Source organism: Asterias rubens, chromosome 3, assembly GCF_902459465.1.
Source record: "Asterias rubens chromosome 3, eAstRub1.3, whole genome shotgun sequence".
NCBI classification, from domain to species: Eukaryota; Metazoa; Echinodermata; class Asteroidea; order Forcipulatida; family Asteriidae; genus Asterias; species Asterias rubens.
This window is the reverse complement of record NC_047064.1, coordinates 18048335-18067167: the sequence shown is the minus strand read 5'-3', so window position 1 is coordinate 18067167 and position 18833 is coordinate 18048335. Positions and strand designations below refer to the sequence as shown.

At 40.1% G+C, this 18833-nt stretch overlaps 2 protein-coding genes across 4 annotated transcripts; one reads left to right on the top strand and one right to left on the bottom strand.

Annotated features, from left to right (window-relative positions):
* Positions 1-1050: 1050 nt before the first annotated feature.
* Positions 1051-4411, bottom strand: LOC117288032 (transmembrane protein 267-like). 2 transcript variants are annotated; one of them, XM_033768714.1, is made up of 4 exons: positions 4348-4411; positions 3680-3768; positions 2217-2594; positions 1051-1722 (listed from the first exon to the last, which is right to left on the bottom strand). In XM_033768714.1, the coding sequence occupies exons 3-4, from the start codon at positions 2526-2528 to the stop codon at positions 1384-1386; spliced, it is 651 nt and encodes a 216-aa protein (XP_033624605.1). In that variant the 5' UTR covers positions 2529-2594; positions 3680-3768; positions 4348-4411; the 3' UTR covers positions 1051-1383. The 2 variants fall into 2 exon arrangements, with proteins under 2 accessions (XP_033624605.1, XP_033624606.1); XM_033768715.1 differs by lacking the exon at positions 4348-4411 and adding an exon at positions 4071-4128.
* LOC117288031 lies at positions 3781-18536 on the top strand. 2 transcript variants are annotated; one of them, XM_033768713.1, is made up of 12 exons: positions 3781-3847; positions 5526-5863; positions 6713-6857; positions 7243-7372; positions 7744-7871; positions 8320-9789; positions 10536-10617; positions 11172-11311; positions 12851-13112; positions 15325-15438; positions 17627-17727; positions 18315-18536. In XM_033768713.1, the coding sequence occupies exons 2-12, from the start codon at positions 5547-5549 to the stop codon at positions 18501-18503; spliced, it is 3078 nt and encodes a 1025-aa protein (XP_033624604.1). In that variant the 5' UTR covers positions 3781-3847; positions 5526-5546; the 3' UTR covers positions 18504-18536. The 2 variants fall into 2 exon arrangements, with proteins under 2 accessions (XP_033624604.1, XP_033624603.1); XM_033768712.1 differs by lacking the exon at positions 3781-3847 and adding an exon at positions 4185-4371.
* Positions 18537-18833: the final 297 nt, after the last annotated feature.

The following is an 18833-nucleotide window of genomic DNA, read 5'->3' as shown; positions in this document are numbered from 1 at the left end:
CTACAAAAAAAAGTTGAACAAATTGTGAAGGAATCAGTTGAAATTCTATGCCATGACTGAAGTTAATCACACGGGTTTATCTCAATCCTACCAATTTGAAAAGTTTGCGATGCAATTTCTTTTTCTCGACCAGAGCGTTTAACACTGGCCACATGATCATTATGCAAATGTTGTTTACTGAGAATTGTGAGAAATGATCTGGTGATCAAATAACGATCCAACATAAATTCAATGGGAGACTTTTTGACGGTCCTTTTTTTACAGTTCTCATCAGTAGTGCACGCCCTCAGTACTGAGCTTGACACGTCTGCTCAGAGCCGCAAAAAAAGGATTGTTTAAATGCTGCCGCAAGCGACTCAAAGTCTCCCATTACCAAGTGTACCATGAACAGTATCATATGCAATCTGCAAACAAAAATGTTTTTAAATCAGAGCTCATACATGTATATTGTAGTTGTACTACTCGTTTATTTAAGTATCAAATAATTGACTTTAGAATTTGATTATTGAAGAATACAGTTGCACAAATTTTAAACCTAAATACTAATTACTATCTTGTTTAAACATTTTAATGAATGACAATTCTTTCAGATGTGTATAGAATCAATTTTTCCCCATAGTATTTTCAGAGCTTAATAAATAAATAAAAGAGTTGTTATACAATATATGTGCACCTTTTCCCTTTTTTAATTTGATCTTAAAAGAAATATAATGAAAAATATCTCCACTTTTAAAATTGATCAAACAGTCCTGTTTGTGTTACATTATCTACATTTAAAAACAACTAACAGCTATATTCAAAGTAATGATGACACAATGATTTATAATTAAGTCCAGCTCAAAAGAAAATTTGTTCTTTCAGGTGCAGAATATTTTAACTTAGAGATGGTTGAAAGTCAAATGCACCCGGGCCGTGGCTCTCCAAAAGAAAATTTCATACATAATATCAACCTCTGCCCTAGCAGGTACCCATTTATACCCCTGGGTGAGGAGAAGCAATTAAAGCATAAAAGCATCTTGCTCAAGGACACAAGTATCATGACCAGGACTTGAACCCACGCACTGATATCTTTTAACCACCAGAACTTGAATTTAATGCTGTAAACCGCTCGGCCATGACACCCTTCGCAAGGTGTTGCGCATAGAGGCTCAGACTGCAATTAAGTACTGGTTCATACTTTCTGCGAATACCAGCAAATTTTGACTTCACAGGGCTGTTTTCGCAGCGAAATGTTTCGCAGGAGTTGCGACAGTCAACTTATGCAAATTGTGATGTCAAAGTTTGTATCACATTCAGAAGTATGAACCAGACTTAATGCATAATATTAAATGTCTTCAAATGTTTTTGTTATTATTATAAATACCAAATCCAAATTGCCACAAATTACACATTAAACTGTCCTGTGTGTCCTGCACTATATTTCAACAACCACGGATCTATCCTCTCCATGACCAGTCTGATGCTAATTGGCAAACTAACAACGCTGACAATATAAATCCAGTAGGGTAGAGGGGGCGTGGAGCCCAACGGCCAGAACCACAGCCCTCGCCTCGAAGCATCTCGGAGTTGATGGGAGAAGGTTGCAACGATGAACATGTAGGGCAAGGATTGAAGGTACTGGGAGGAGGAGGCAAGACGTACACCAAGGAGGAGGAAGATGGCGATGAGGAGAATGAGAGTGGTCGAGTGAAGAGGAGGTCTGAAGGGCAACGCTAAGACTTCCTGTATGGAGGAAAAGAAGAGAAAATTGTTCATACAGTCAGCACTGCTCAAGATCAATACAATAGACAGGCAGTCAGGTTCGGACCCAGGTTCATAGAGCTACTCAGCACAACAAAATTATGCTTACCAGAATTAGTTTAGGTTACCAGCTACAAAAACATTTTATACATGTACAAAATGTGACTGGTATCATGTTTTTTTCCGCTTCAATAATCCTCTGCTTAAAGTAGCTATGAAATTGGGCCCTAGTCAGAGCCAAATTTCAAAGCTGATAAGCAGAAAATATGGCATGACAAATTTCTTTGCTACAGCAACAAAGGTCGAAAGACTGGATCTTTATCCAAGAGGGATGTTGATGGCTGAACTCGGGTCATGTACCTCAAAAAGGCTAATGGATTTGTCATTCTGTGGTAATATTTGTTGTGCTCGACATGAGATTTTCACAGGGTAAAACCGCTTTTCACTGCAGTTTGGCAGAAAAAAAGTCCTTTTACCTTCAACTCAAAAGACCTCGCAGCAATAAAGTGATCCACATCCAACAGTGAAGCAAGCAAGCCGCACAAGATAACCTCCGCCAGCTGACGCAAGCTGCATGGCGGGATCACGAGAACCACCATGGCCCACGACATCGCACCCACCATTCCGTGGGAGAAGTTATCAACAACTGCCCGGCCGTAAGTACTGGATGCAACGCCTGGTAGCTGGAGAATATGATCACATGCTAGACAGGTTCCGGTGAGGGCCAGGCTACCAAGCAATGTTCTGCATGTGAAGATGCTTTTGAAGTTGTCCAAGGAAATGCCCATATTTTGGCGAGGATGGGATCAGGTTATAAGAATTGAGATGATGTCTGATGAAGTTTCTGAAGAAATCTGTGGACAAAAAATGTGTACAGAACAAAGCGCTTTGAGTGAGACATGGTGTATAAAATAAAGCACTGTATCAAAACCAAATATTATTATGAGTTATTATTAAATTAAATTTATCTCTCTGAAGTTGTGACCAGCCAAGTCCAAGATGGCAAGAATGCAACCCTGTCTCTATCCACTCAGAACTGCTGTCACTTCTTAAAGGCAGTGGACACCGTCTCAAAATAATTATTAGCCTAAAATCTTCCTTGTTAACAAGTAATGGGGAGAGTTTGGTAGTATAAAACATTGTGGGAAACGGCTCCCTCTCCCTCTAGGGTAGTTTGCGAGAAAGAAGTAATCTTCCACGAATTTGATTTCGAGACCTCAAGTTTAGAATTTGAGGTTTCGAAAGCCCACCACTTCGTGTGACAAGGGTGTTTTTCCTTTCATAGTTATCTCGCAACTCCGATGACCAATCGAGCTCAAATATTTTATGCATATGTTGAGGCATAGTTGCTCTATGGTTGAGGTACAGGGGACAGCAAGTGAGAAGACTGGTCTTTGACAATTACCAATAGTGTCCACTGGCTTTAACGAAATAAAAATAAACAACACTTTATATACATTTATTTATAATTATTATACCATCAACATTATCAAACATAACATCTGATTTCGGTGAGTTACTTCTGCTGTTTAGTCAGTGACACTAGTGCGCGAGAGTGGGTGTGTATGCAGTAGAGTTAGATAACTTTTTATTTTTAAAACAAATAATGAAATTATTCTGAATCAGATTTCCATAATTAATCGATTGAATTTTGAAAAGCATTGTCAACTCACTCAGCAGGCGATTCGATTGCATCCCTCCTTGCTTGGGAAGGAATTACACCATTTTCATAAACTCAGCAACACCATCAACAAAGGGTCGTCTGCTAATTCTTTATTCGTCTGCTGATGCAATGCTTGTGTTAGTTGCGATAACGTAACCCTCCGACGGCGTAGCCGGAGGGTTACGTTATCGCAACTATGCTTGTGTTTGCAGCAGAAAGATTATTTTGTTGACTTCCGACCATTGTTCTTGTTCTGTGGCCGTTTTCGGAACTTACGGTTTCAGTTTCGGCTGCTCCGACTTCGGCTCCACTTCTTAAGCCCGCTGTACTGATTTTCCACGTTGTTCGCAAGCGAGCTCCAGCAGCTGGGGGCCCAAGCAAAATCCAGGGTTGGCAAACTCTGGATAACTAGAAACCATGCGGTTTAAGGCGGTAATCTAAAGGGTAATTTTTTACTTTTTGAGGCAGAGAGTGCAAGTTTTGGGGGTTTTGTAATGAATATAAATGTAAAATTGCTGATTTAATGGTGGGCCAAATATTACAATCTCGTAAGCTCACTTGTATATTTTCAAAGAATGTAGAATAAAATGTACTAAGAAGCTGGCCTCATTAAGAAATATAAGCAGATTTGTTAAAACAGAAAGAAGAGAGACAGAAATTTCACCACCTTGCACTGCATGGATTGTAAGTTTGGTCAGATTCAGTAGTCTGCATCTGGACGTCTTTCACATCCAGTCATATCAGTGTCAGGACAAACAAAAAGAAACCTGTCTATCGAGATTCCATTGACTAAACAAAAAATGTGGCTAAAATGTTTACAATACAAACATAGCTATCTTAGCTAGACACTGACTGAGTGACTAGTGGTGGTGAAAAGGGGTAATCACCCATGGAGGTAGTTAATCCACCAAAAGTCCATGTAAAGTTGATGTTATCATCTCTACCTGCATGACTTGAATCGGTGAAAGGTTGGTTCTTGTTTGTTGTTCCTTCCTCCATCCATCATCCATGTTCTGTCCAGTCCAGAGCAGACTCAACATGCTCAACTGCTGCACTGACACACACACACACTGCTACCTCCATGCACTGACTGACATAACCAGCAGGCACAGTGACACTGTCAGTGTGACTGTCGTCACTGACAATCTTGACATTCCAATTCAAGGCAGTGGACACTATAGTATTGGCGTTTATATCCTGACTGATGGACTATGCCAAGTATCGAAGTAGAACTTAGAAGTAGAACTTTCTACTGGTAATTACTCAAAAAAACTATTATCATAAAACCTAACTTGATTACGAGTAATACAAAAAATAGGGAGAGATTGATATATAATAATGATATTATAAAACATTGTGAGATTCGGCTCCCTCTGAAGTATAATGTAGTTTTTGAGAAAGGAGTAATTTTCCACAAAATTTGATTTTGAGACCTCAAGTTTAGAGTTTGAGGTCACAAAATCAAGCATCTGAAAGCACACAACTTTGTGTGACAAGTGTGTTTTTTACTTTCATTATTATCTCGCAACTTCAACGAACAATTGATCTCAAATGTTCACAGGATTATTATATTATGCATATGTTGAGATACACCAAATGTGAAGACAAGTCTTTGACATTTACCATTAATACTAATAGTAATAGTGTCCACTGTCTTTAATTTAACTAAATTAAATAAAACATAATTGTAACATGGGGGTAGGGCATATCTACAATTTAAAAAGGAAGACAGAGAAGGGTAAGCAATATTTAACAAAAAGGCAACATTTATAAATCATAATGTCTAACTCTAATTCTAATGACCAATTGAGCCTAAATTTCCACAGGTTTTTTATTATAAGTTGTGATACACGAAGTCTGGGCCTTGGTTTACCGAAAGTGTCCAGAGGCTTTAAAAACAAGAAAATCAAGAAATATGTTATTTCAAAAGCGTACCAACACTCATGGAGGATCTAAAATGGAATAAATGCAAAAAAAAATAAATTAATGACATGACATTTCGACCCTAGAAGAGTCTTTCTCAAAGACTCAATGACAACACATTTAGGCTGTTGTGTTGTCATTTAGCCTTTCGAAACTCTGCCAGGGTCGAAATTTGTATTCAAAACTATTTCACTTTCAGGTAAAATTTGACGGCACCAAGATGTCAGCAGTGGTCTCACTCAATCACATGGCGTCAGCCGTCGTTGTGCGCACTCTACTCGACCACAGTGACCGCCACTCCCCTGACTGCAAGATCAAGGCCCAATCACTTATCTCCAAATTGACCACGAATCTCTACACAGCTGTCACTAAGGACCTTCTCAATCTCTTTGTGGAGAGCTATCCCAGACAGTTTCCTGCCTACCTGCTGCCTGTGCTAGCTCCGCCCCATTTGAGGTCGTTGAACCTCAAGCAGAGCTGTGTCTTGGAGGAGGACGCCGGAACGGAATACAAGTTTCTCAAGGAGACGCTTAAGAAGTATGAAGGGTTTAAACAACAAAAATTATGTTAAAGAAAGTATTTGGTTGAGGCTGTGGAGACTTGGGGCCTTGTCACACAAGTCAACTTTTCTAGGCAACCTGGAGACAACCTATGCCATGCATGCGGCACTACCACTTTGGTAACACACTTTTCTAACAATGTCTTATGATCAGCAAGAAAATATACAAGAAAAATATCTGAACATTCAAATGTGAACACCTTTTCTTCTTGAAGATTGCCTGGAACTGGATGTCTGTAAATTGTCTCGTGTGACATGGCTCTATGATAAAAAAGGGCCATGTCACACAAGGAAATTTACAGGCAACCAGTTCCAGGCAATCTCCAGGAAGAAAGTTAATTCTCATTTCAGTTTTCTCATTCTCCTGGGGATTGTGAGTTATACATTTGTAGCTAGGCGAATGTCTGTTGTGCTGCCAAAGTGTTCCTTGAGCTTGTAGTGCATTGGTTGCCCAAAGTTGCCTTTAAAAATAGCCATGTATGACAAAGCCTTACATGAAATTCCACAAGACACAAGCCATGGCAAGCCAGAATTTACACTTAACTTTTTTAGTGACCTGCCAGCAGGACCAACTAGTTCCGTGACTGTTTCAATAGTCAATCTTCCAAATGAAACAGGGATGATTTTCAACACTGTACAGCAGGACCACTCAGTGGAGAATTTTCACTGAAACTAATTCAAAATTTTCACCGGTACTTTAAATTTGTCTTTGGTCTAGTACTCATAAAATGTATCCCGAGATGAAATGTTGAATACGATTTGAGTAAAGCTACATGTATTGTCAGATGGTAAAAAATTTACACATTTTGCCTTTTTTTTATTCTCAGGTGCAGTAAGCTTCAGTATCTAGAACTCGACGGCTGTAACCTGGGGATCCCCATGATGCTTTGTGATGTCATTACCCAACATGCACCACAACTCACTTCACTGTCCTTTGAGGGTTGCCGTGATGTATCAAATAAATTTGTCCAGGTGTGTAAAACATTTCTGACGTTATTTCAGCTGTCAGATTTTAAGATCAGAATAAAAAATAGTAAGCACTTTTGAGATGATGGTAGATAAAGTGCTAGAGGGTGAATTTAAAACTGACATATTATTCCTTGCTGCCGCTTCACAAGTTGTATCTTAATTTGGGTGTGATCACTGGCTACACAGCAGTAAACGGTTGTATTGCTTCTGACTGGCAACCCCCCAAAATGATATTGACAAAATAGGGACACCGCCATCATATAGGGATGCATGTATGTGCTCTCAGTTGGTAGAGCGCCGGCACCTTAATCTGGAGGTCGTTGGTTCAAATCCCACTCTAGTCAATTCTTTGTTCAACCCAAAAATCTTACTATTATTCCTGGTACAGAAATTGCTTAAAGGTCTCCAGCACCTCACCCATCTGAATCTATCGGTCTGTTCGGAGGTTACAGATAACGTCTTTGCACTGTCCGAAACCCAAGGCCTTCTTGAAGACAGAACAGGACGGCAAGACCAAGGTAGTATAATATATCAACACTAGAGGGCGCTATTCTGCCAACTCTGGTTGCCAACCATTGTTTATAATAGTTTATCAATGTACTGCAGAAAATGAGTGTTTTGCTCTATGTTTTGTTTTTATTATTTGCTACTCTTCTGTCTTCATATCAACAAAAATCAGATCAATTCAAGTTGAATGATGCATTGCCTCGTTTACCAATAAACTCCTTCCTCCTAAGTGAGTTAGAATTTTTGAGCCCGAAACCAGATTTTCCCTGGGAATTTTCCCACTGACTAGGGTACAATTTTTTTACTTTCAGGCTCATTTATATGAATGAAACTCTATAGTTGCAAAAATAGAAAATTATTCACAAATTTCTTTTTTTATCAGTCACTGGTGGATATAACTTGAGTAGTGTGGATCTATCAGGCAATCAGCAGCTTACAAGTACTTGCATTCGTCACTTGACCGAGCTGTGCGGTCCAAGACTACGATGCCTCAATGTGTCGGCCACACAGGTATGGAATTAACATTGCTATGGTGTTCATGAACAAGACATTTGTGAGTTACATATCTGGTTCAATGACTTACTTTGGAACCACTTACCGCTTAAGTTTGAATTCCCCAGACTATAGAGGCAGTGTGCGATACCCATGCCTACATCCTTGTGGACCGTGGAGGGGGTAATCCTGTTTCAGCCCAAGGAGTAGGTGGCAACGTTCCCCTTGCTGACGGTTGATATGGGTTAACAGCACAATCAGTAAGTGTTGACCTCAACTTGAAGTGGCCGTCCAGCGTTGTGATGTTGGTAGATTTCTCATTAAAAACAAAAAAGGTGAGACGTCACAAAAGTCGGCCTTTGACAACCAAACCATGTCATGTTTATATTTAGATCGCCACGTTAGGCGATCTCTGATAAAATGAAAGAAAACAATTGTAAACAATATTTCTATTGGTTTCATCCAGATGGATTGCACCATTCTGTGGTTTCTGTCTGGCTACAGCCTGTCGACGGCCGTACAGCTCGCCGCCGAAGCCAACAAGTCCATCCTGGATCCCGGCTCAGTAGACGGTATCACGCTGGCTCAGCTCATCACGGAGTTCAGAGTACTACAAGAAAGACTGAAGAACATTCAGGATGAAGAAGGCCACACGGTGGATGACCGGGGAGGAGAAAACGAAGCGGCAGAGGGGGAGGAGAGGGAGATGGACAAAGATGGGGGAGACGATTCTGGAGAGGATTTGGGAAGAATCATGGAAGAGCAAAAGCAGAACGTTGACCCTGAGGTGGCCTCGGTATTGGAAGATGGTCACCCTTGTAGCGATGCATTACAGGATGATCCAGGGAACCATGGAGTATTAACACTGTTGCAGGACGGTACTTTCGTCCAAGATATAGAACATTTAGAGATACTGGAGTTTCAGGATGCAACCAAAGTACAGAATGCTGCCGGGATTGTAGGAGAAGTTATGACTGAGGGTTGTAGATTAGATGTTAGAACCGAAGATGTTTCTTCAGATGCTGGAGATGAATTTAGTGATGTCTTGAGTGGTTATGTTAATGATGTTATCAATGACTGTAGGATGGCTTTAATGCATGAGAAGAATTTTCAAAAAGGCTCAACTGGAGCGCAAGAACCGACTGGTGATGATATTGTCCGATTCACAAACCATGAGAGAATGGATGATGTTCATAGCATCTGTACTTGTTCCGCCCACGATTGCAAGAAGGGTAAGGAAGGCTTCGGACTGAGCTGGGCCAAGCCCAGGGAACGTTGTCTGCAGTGCAATATGGTTCAGGGGTCTAGGAGGACTAGCAACCAACCTGAAGATAATCGTCTTGAGGAGGTAAAGAGTACCTTATGGAGACCAAACAGGAAGGGTTCGCCAAAACCTCAAGAATTCCAGTCGGACAGTGAAATTAAATCTGCAGGTTTGGAATGTGCACCAGAAGTGTCAAGCTCTTTAACTGAAGGAGATATGAAAGAGGAACTTACATGTAGTAGGCATTCCTCGTCTGAGGTAGAGGCAAATGATACTAATGCTGGTGAATGCAAATCATGTCCAACCGATTCGACCAATGACAATGCCTGTATTAAAACATCAACCAATGACAATGCCTGTATTAAATCATCAACCAGTGAAACCTTGGATGATCTTTCGTCGACCAATGAAATGCCGGATGATCACTCGTCGACCAATGAAACGCCACATAATCACGCATCGACCACATGGAGGCGGCTGTACAAACCCTGTATGACGTCTCTGGATATCGGCACCATCGACTTTGACGCTACTCTGGTGGAGACTTGTCTGAAGGAGTTTTTCGTAGCCAATAAGGAGTTGAAGAAGTTGACAGTGTCTTGGAAAGAGCTGACGGATCCGATGCTCGGCATCTTGGCTGGGGGAGCGTCCAAATTGCAATCTCTGTGCCTGGTGAGTGGACAAAAGGAGCCAAATTGTTTCTGTAAAGAAGGCCTGAAAGCTTGATTTCAGTTGGAGGAGGTGCTCTCCTTTTCCAATAGACCTTTATCATGGTGTGGCCATCTTGATTTTACTCACTTCCAACTCATTGTAACCAAACTGAGGCTGGACTGAATAATAGTCTGGTGCCATGTTTGCGCAATGAATGTTAGCATTTATTACGGTTATTGGAAACAGGGAACATGACCAAGATGGTGACAGTGTGATAAAGGTCTATAGTTGTACACCTTGGGAGGTTTCAAAAGAGAACATTCAAACAAAAAATTCAGGTTGAACAAAATTCTTGGGATGATTATGATAGGTGGTTTATTATACCAAGTTTCAGATTTAATTAGTTGACATATTTTTGTAAAAAAATGAACAAAGAAAAAAACACAAGAGTGGGATTCGAACCAAGAAGAAACTGGTTTTACCTGCTGGGGCTCTACCAACTGAGCTATCTAGTCCTATGTTGGTGGTCTCCCTATCTTGTCTATATCTTTATTCTGGTTGCCAATCAGAAGCGAACAACCGTTAACTGCCAGGATAGCCAGGTAGCTCACCCAAGTTTATAATACAACCTGGGTAACAGCAGCTACATGTAGGGGATTACCTTAAGGGGATGCGACTTTTTATTACAGATAATATATCAAATAATAAATCACAACCATTTTTTTAAAAGTCATTTATATTTATGTGTGCTTTGTTTCCGTCTATAGTATGACTGCAGCAGTTTAACAAGCTTGGGTGTGGCCAATCTGATGTATGAGTGTACGAACCTAAAACAGCTTGACCTTCAAGGTAAGAAGGATCTTTATGAACAAGGGTTGCTAGAACAGGAGAAAGTCATTTGCTGAAGGGCATGGGTGGATTGGTGGTAGGGGGCGAGGGCTAGAGGCAGAGCGTCTTCTTGAACAAACACATTGAGGCAAATCCATTGAGTAATTGTTGAGGATGCAGGGTACTTGTTGTCTAAAGGGGAAAAACTTGGCTATATTTCTTATGTTGCTCAATCGAAAGGTACTAGGTGCCCTTAGTCACCCAGCCCAGTGTGACTAGACTTCAAAACTACTGTCAGAGACGGAAAAAGAAAAAAGCAAGCAATAGACAAAAGACAACTTATTCATTACTCTTTGCAGGTCGGTTCCGGTATTCTGCAATGCACGTGTTGAGTTATGATTAATAATGCAGTTTTTGTGAGGTTAAAACAATTTTTGGTTGCATGTTTCTGCAGTCAAAAACTTTTACGAATGAATCTATGTGCCACTTGCTCAGTGAAGATAAAAAAATTTGATCCAGGCTCAATTTTTGCTTCGATCGTTGATTATTTATACTTTAGAATATTGTCTTTGCAGGTGTCTGTTACATCAAAGATTTGGCTTTAACTCCAGTGTTCTTCAAGGATAACTCATGCCAACTAGAGAGCATCAAACTATCAGAGACAAACATAAGCGACTCTACGCTGTCTCGTATTGCCAATCATCTCGGAAGACAGGTAAGAGGGCAGAATTATTTAATTCTGCAGAGATTTGTCCAACCTTTATTTTAAAGCCATTATACACTTTCGGTAAACAGTATTGTCCAAGTCCCACACTTTGTGTATCACAACTTATATATAAAATAACAAACCTGTGAAAATTTAGGCTCAATCGGTGATCGGAGCCGGGAGAAAATAACGGAAAAACCCACTCCTGTTTTCGCGCGTTTCGCCGTGTCATGTATGACATGTGTTTATAATAAATTTGTAATTCTCGCTAACGAGAATTGATATTGTTTTAATGTTTTCTCAAAAAGTAAAGCATTTCATGGAACAATATTTCAAGAGAAGTCTTTCACCATTACCTTCTTTGTAAATCTGTGAACTTTTCCTTTTTTTTCTGTACCGAAAGTGTATAATGGCTTTAATCAATTTAAAGATGCTATGTCAGTTTTTTGGCCGATTTGACCAAAAGATTTTGATTAAAAGTTCAAGTGAGAAACGGTATTTTGATGGGGGTCGAGAAAGTTACAAGCTTTCATTTGAGCCATTGCTGTGAAGAAGTGCGCCAATTCTTAGTTGCAGTGAAATAAAGTGCTCAAAGTAAGTTTTTGTTGGGATCCCGACAATATATCACATGACCAATTCTTATGTGTTTTATAAGAAACGTTTTAAGTTTTTGTCATGGTTCCTGACCATTAAAAGTAAAAGTGAAACCTTTTTTCGTTAGAGCGGGTGATACTCTTTGAAATACCATTCACTAAAAAAAATTTTAAAAATCTATTTTTTAATGTTTGGGGCCAAAAATCTGACATAGTATTTTTAAAAAGTCTCTTTAGCAGGAACGCTGTTATAAGAGGACAGCACAAAGCAAAAATAAGATTCAGGACTTCATAATGTACTCTTGACAAGCGAAACCTCTTTTTAACAGTGCTCTTTATAATGAGGGTTGACTGTATATGACTTTTTGATAGATTAAAGAGTTAAAGGTACATGTAGTGGACACTTTTGGTAATTAATACAACAATAATTATTAGCATAATACCTTTCTTGAGTATTGGGGAGAGGTTGATGGTATAAAACATGTTGAGAAACAGCTCCCTCTGAAGTGACATAGTTTACGAGAAAGAAGTAATTTTCCACGAATTTGATTTCGAGACCTCAGATTTAAAACTTGAGGTCTCGAAATCAACCATCTAAACGCACACAACTTTGTGTGACAAGGGTGTTTTTTTTCTTTCATTATTATCTCGCAACTTCGATGATCGATTGAGCTCAAATTTTCACAGGTTTGTTAAATTTTATGCTTATGTCGAGATACACCAACTGTGAAGGCTAGTCTTTGACAATTACCAATGACCAATAGTGTCCACTGCCTTTAAAGGTATTCTTCAATGACAAAGCAACACAAATATATAACTGTCTTCTTTGTCAGTATAAGAAACAAGCCTTTCACGGTACTTTATATTCACATACAAAAGTTTCTTCAGTTGTGGTTTCGTAAACATTTTGAGAGAAAACAAATTATGAATCGCCTTTTTTGTTCAACCATTTCAGATCACCACGTTAGAGGTTTCATGGTGCGAGGAGATCGGTGACAAAGGACTTGCGGAGATCGCCAAGCACTGCGCCAGTCTGGAGACACTGACGCTACGACAGTGCCCAACAACACCATCTACCCTAATGTCTCTAGCCTGGAACTGCCAGGGGTTAAGTACACTGAACATGTCTGGAGTGGAGTCGTTGACCGACGGGGTGGTGCAGGCTATGATGCCCAGTTTAAGACTGATGAAGAAGCTGGATATGAGCTGGAACTCAGGTATATATTTATTTAAAAGATGGTAGTTTTGCATCGGGGATAAAGAATATTAATTTTTGTTTTTACCCATACACCGATGTGTGTTAGCACTGCATACTCTGTACTTTCCCAAGTCCTGTGAAAAAATATCACAGGTATTTTTTCTCGGGTATTTAGGAATTTAGAAACGCTCCTCATAGAAAACTGTATCACAGCGCTTACAAAACCTAAAATAGCACAATAAACAACAAAATCTTATCGGAAAAGCTACATACACAATGTTTGAAAAGCATGAGAAAAAGTAAAAAGCTTAAACAGGGAAGAGATGTGTTTTCAGAAGTTTTTTAAATTGGTCTGTGGATTTAGCGGCTTTAATATTAATATTAAGCATTGTATACTTGGTACTTGCCCAAGTTCTGTGGAAAAAACCCCCACATACATCTGCACTAGCAATGCAAAGGTCGTCGGTTTTAAACACACCCAAGGGATTTGCTTGTGGATTTGTTCTTCACACTCAAGCTTATCGGACAAGCGCACTTGGCAGTTGGTCGCAGACTACACTTGGTGTTTGTCGACTTCAGAAAGGCCTTCGACTCCGTCATACACCACAAACTGCTGGAAACCATCGATGCATACGGTGTCATGCCGGAAGTCATCCGCCTCATCGCCAACCTTTACAACGGTGCCCACGGTTCGATCTCATGGAAGGGACAGACCACTGACGAATTTGAGACGCCGGTTGGGGTGCGGCAAGGCTGCCCCTTGTCCCCCGTACTTTTCAACCTGTACACGGAAGCCATGATGCGCGAATGGAAGGAACAGGTGTCCCATCTCACCCCGCCAGACGTCGCCGGTGATCTGTTCTGGGAGCTGAGGTATGCAGATGACTTGGTGCTCCTTGCCCGTTCTGCAGAAGATGCCACCTACATGCTGGAGAAGCTCGACTCCATAGCCACATCATACGGGTTGAAGTTGCACCCAGACAAGACTGAACACCTTGCACTGAACCCACCAGCAGATGCACCGATCACGCTGCATGGTAACCCCATCAAATCGACTTACCACTTCAAGTATCTGGGCTGCAGCATCAACACTACGATGGATGACTCCACCGAGATTCGCAGTCGCATCGCCATAGCGAAAAGCGCCCTGAACACCTGCGTTTACCTCAAGAAACCCCGCATCCGCACTGAAACCAAACTCCATCTCGCGAGAGCTCTCATTCTCTCCAAGATGTTGTATGGCGCGTCGACATGGACAGTGTCTGTCACCAGTGGGAAAGCCATAGATGCGTTTGGCAGAACTATGTGGAGGAAACTGCTTGGTATCATATGGAGCGACTTTTTCTCGAACCAGGAACTCGAGCAAAGAATTGGCGACCGTTGGCAACTCACACAGGCCACCCTGATGAATCAACAATGGGCGTGGCTTGGTCACTTCCAACGCCACACGAACCACACAACTCTGGTCAACGGACAGCCAACCGGGTCACGATGCACCCCAGGGAGGCCTCGGTTTCGCTGGGTAGATGGCCTACGCCGTTGGACGGGCTCCACAGCAGACACTCTGGTTGACGAGGCGGCGGCCCGCTCGTCCATCCCTCCAAAGAAACAGCCGGCAAAATCTTCAATGGTGTTGCGCAGTCATAGTCGTCAAGGCGCCAGTGGCGTACGACGTTGATTGATTGAGAACTCAGGAAAGTACTAAGTAGTGTAGGGCAGGGCAAGATAGGGCAGTCATCAATAGCTTCATTAGCAGGCATGATATACTTCCTAGAAAAGTTGTGAATAATAGCCAAAAAAATTCATGAAAAGACTACACCATATGTAGGGCAGCCCTTTGTACTAAATAAAGTGATAAAAATATTATGCCTGCGTGAGTGAAAGGCTAACGTTTGGTAATGACTCTGAAAATTGATGCCAATAAAAACTTGTGTGGTAACAACAGCTTTGTATAGTAAGTGGTGTATTTTGAAAAACATTTTACTTCAAACCCCGTTATGGAAAAATACATCACCTTTTATCCCAAAAATATTGATTGTAAGAAGCGTTATTACAGGTAATGCTTTTACGCTTGAGTGTATTCCTATAAGGGATTATTCTTCCAGCGTGGACATTTTCACTCCAGTAATTTCTTAAAAAATGCGACCTTAGGATTCTAACAACATTCAAAGGGTCCCAAAAACCAAATGTATAGAGATCCTTTACCGCATTTTTGTTCTTTTGTTTTGCAGAATTGACAGACGTGGCCGTATCCTGCGTGATGTCATGCTGCCCTCTCATGGTGGAGCTGTTCTTGATGGGCCTGAAGCGCATCACAGAAAAACCATTCATGCCATTGATATCAGGTGAAGAGACAGTGCATTAAAGGAATATACTGAACAACAAAATCAGCTAAGATCACAAAGCCACATAAAACTTACACGATCTAATGACGATGTCAGTAAAAAATATCCCTTGAAATTTTTCGGTCTGAAATGTCATATTTTTTTGATGAGAAATAAATAAAACTTATTTCTTGTTATCGTTCGGTAATTTTTATTCCTTTTCTTTTTTAATCGATGTCATGCAAAATGTGTAATCCGTTTCTCACCATTTTCTCGTCACCAAGATAGCCGATCGATCTCAAATTTATACAGGTTTCTCAGTTTATGTGTATGGTGCTTACACTGCCAGCAAATACTTTTTTAACAAAAACCAATTCTGTAATGTTACTTTAAAATATTTCTTGCTGAGGTGCTGTAGGTTTTGTCAGAATTAGTCAAAAAGTTTCACAAAAATAATGTTCGTCTCAGTGAGACAACAATTATTCTAGCATGTAAACCGATTTACTCTCCTGGAACCATTGCCCTGTGATTTTTACTTTTTTTTTCCCCTCAAAAACTTGTCAAACAATCATGCTGAATCCTTGCAGATGAAAAAATATTACAAACTTCTTCATTCACAGTGAGAAAGGAATTTGTTTCATGACCCAAAATTTAATCTACAAAAGGTACCAAAGCCCTTTAAAGGATTTGGGTACTTTATTTAAAATGTCCACAGATTTACATTAAACTTACAAGGTTTAAAGATAATGATAGTGGAAAGCTTGCCTGTAAATATTAGCAACTAAGGTTGTGTAGTTTTTGAGAAATTAGTAAAACAAGTCACAACATAATTTTGGTCTCATGAGACCAAAATTATTTTAGCATGTAAAATCCCCTTAACCAGTTTATGATATTAACCATAGCATAACTGGTTAATACGTTTTTACATGCTGAAACTGAGACGAAAATTATTACTTTTACTCATTTCTCAAAAACTACAGCACCTCAGTGAGTAAAATTTCAAGGGAAGCTTTCTACTATCATAATCTTCAAACTGTGTAAGTTTACTGTAAATCTGTGGACATTGTGTTTTGTGTTAGGAAAAAGTACATCCTTTAATGAAGCTTTGCTTGATACGCATGGCAAGCCAAGCTCTCAGATTCCACACTACATTCCTTGAACTTCAAATCAGTTCAATCGGAACGAATACCCTCATTTTTCTTGTGTGTAATGAGCATTAAATCCCCCCCTTCAGTCGCTCACACAATTCAATTCATTTCATTTTCTTTCCACACAAAGAACATTGTCACGCTTGTTGGCACACTTGGTATGAGAATTGAGTCATTCCAATGGAAAATAGAAAAGTTTCCCATTTAGTTTAAAGTTGCAAAAGCATTCATGACTTCAAGTCAGATTAACCGATTTGGGCATTTAGTTGTAGTTTGAACTTTAGGGGGGGGGGGGGGGGAAGTGGGGGGGTTAGATACATGTAGCTCAGGGATTTGGGGCGCAAGATTAGGAGACCTTATTATTTAAACAGACAAACTAAGTGTATGATTCAAAAATGGGAAATCCTTCCATGCTTGCATGCCCAGATCTGTGTTTCAGTCACTCTGGGGACTTGCTTTGTTCTCTACACCTAAAGGCAGTGGACACTATTGGTAATTGTCAAAGACCAGTCTACTCACTTGGTGTATATCAACATATGCATAAAATAACAATCCTGTGAAAATTGGAGCTCAGTTGGTCGTCGGAGTTGCGAGATAACTATGAAAGAAAAAAAACACCCTTGTCACACGAAGTTGTGTGCTTTTTTAGTTGCTTGATTTCGAGACCTCAAATTCTAAACTTGAGGTCTTGAAATCAAATTCGTGGAAAATTACTTCTTTCTCGTAAACTATGTCACTTCAGAGGGAGCTGTTTCTCACAATGTTTTATACTATATCAACCTCTCCCCATTACTCGTCACCAAGTAAGGTTTTATGCTAATAAATATTTTGAGTAATTACAAATAGTGTCCACTGCCTTTAAGGAAAATCATATTTTTCAACCCTGTTAATACACTGTGTGGATGTGTGTCAGTCCACGCAGTGTTTCTTCAAGTCCTTACATTACTTTTGTCTCAGGTACACACTTCCTATGTAGCATGCCAGAGGACCAGGTCATCACATTGTTTTTCCCTTTCAGTTACATATATGCTCTAACTCTCTTTTGTGCCTTTTTCTTGCAGAGTTATCAAGGTGGCAGCGCTGCAAGAAACTTATCAAACTAAAGATGAAAGAGAGATTGCTCCTCAACATGCTCGGAGACGAACATTTCTCAAGTGATGAGGTTCGTGTTGTGTCACTCATGAACATTTCACTGCAGGGTTGACCTTCATGTAGTTCTGACTTTTGTATGAGACTTTTTCTGAGAGGTTGAACAAAAGGAAAAATCAGAAACTATTTTACACTTGGAAGAACATTAAAGCTCATACTTTTCAGAGTTCTGTGAAAAGAATCGTTGGCATATTACGTGTAAGGAAAAAAACACAAATAATATACTGTATCCCTAATGCAAATCTAAAATTGTTGCGGTACCCGCTTCTAAAATATAGGATTCTAATTGCTCTTAGCCTGGTAGAGCAATCTCCTTTTTTTTCTGCTGTGTTTTCACTGAGCAAGGTGTGAGCGACTTGACGAACTAGACTGACCAAAAACTGTGACGTAGCTCTCAAATTAACCATATCAACCATGCTCCAGTGCATGGTTTTACATAGTCAAATCTCCTTGTGCTCTATGGTTTCTAGTGGTTAAGTCAAGTCTAGTCTCTCACTCGAACTTGCTCCCTGCTTTCAATGGGAAATACATGTTTTAGTATCAAGACATGACATGAATATTCATATCCATTTTATGGGGTTTTTCTACATTCGGAAACAGGAATATGAAGATCTGGTAGCCCCAAAGCGATCAACGAGCTACACCCCTTGCCTCCGAGTCCTTGAGCTTCAGTACTGTGATCGTGTTAACGACGATCTCCTCGCTGAATTAGTGGCAATCTGCATGGGGACACTCTCCGTCGTCGACTACTACGGAATGCAGATTAAACCAAAGCTACTGCGCCACTGACACTAATGTGGTTGCTTTTGTATCAAATGTTGGCCAATTAAAGCCTGTTGTATCTTGTGTTTAGTAAAATAAAAACCTTATCAGTAAAGCCTAATGAATCCCTCTAGAGCGTGAAATTGCAACTTAGAAATTGGTGTAAATTTGGTGAAAATGCTGTAAACACTGTAGGCCCTACTTACTGGTATAGTTCCGTAAAAATAGCTTTTATATTGGGTCAAATTGCATAAACAGACATCAGTAGAGACTACTGCATCATTTTAAAGTTTAAACTTGCCTTTTTTCAAGTATCAATATTTCATCTTATCACATAAACGGTCAAATGAATTATTT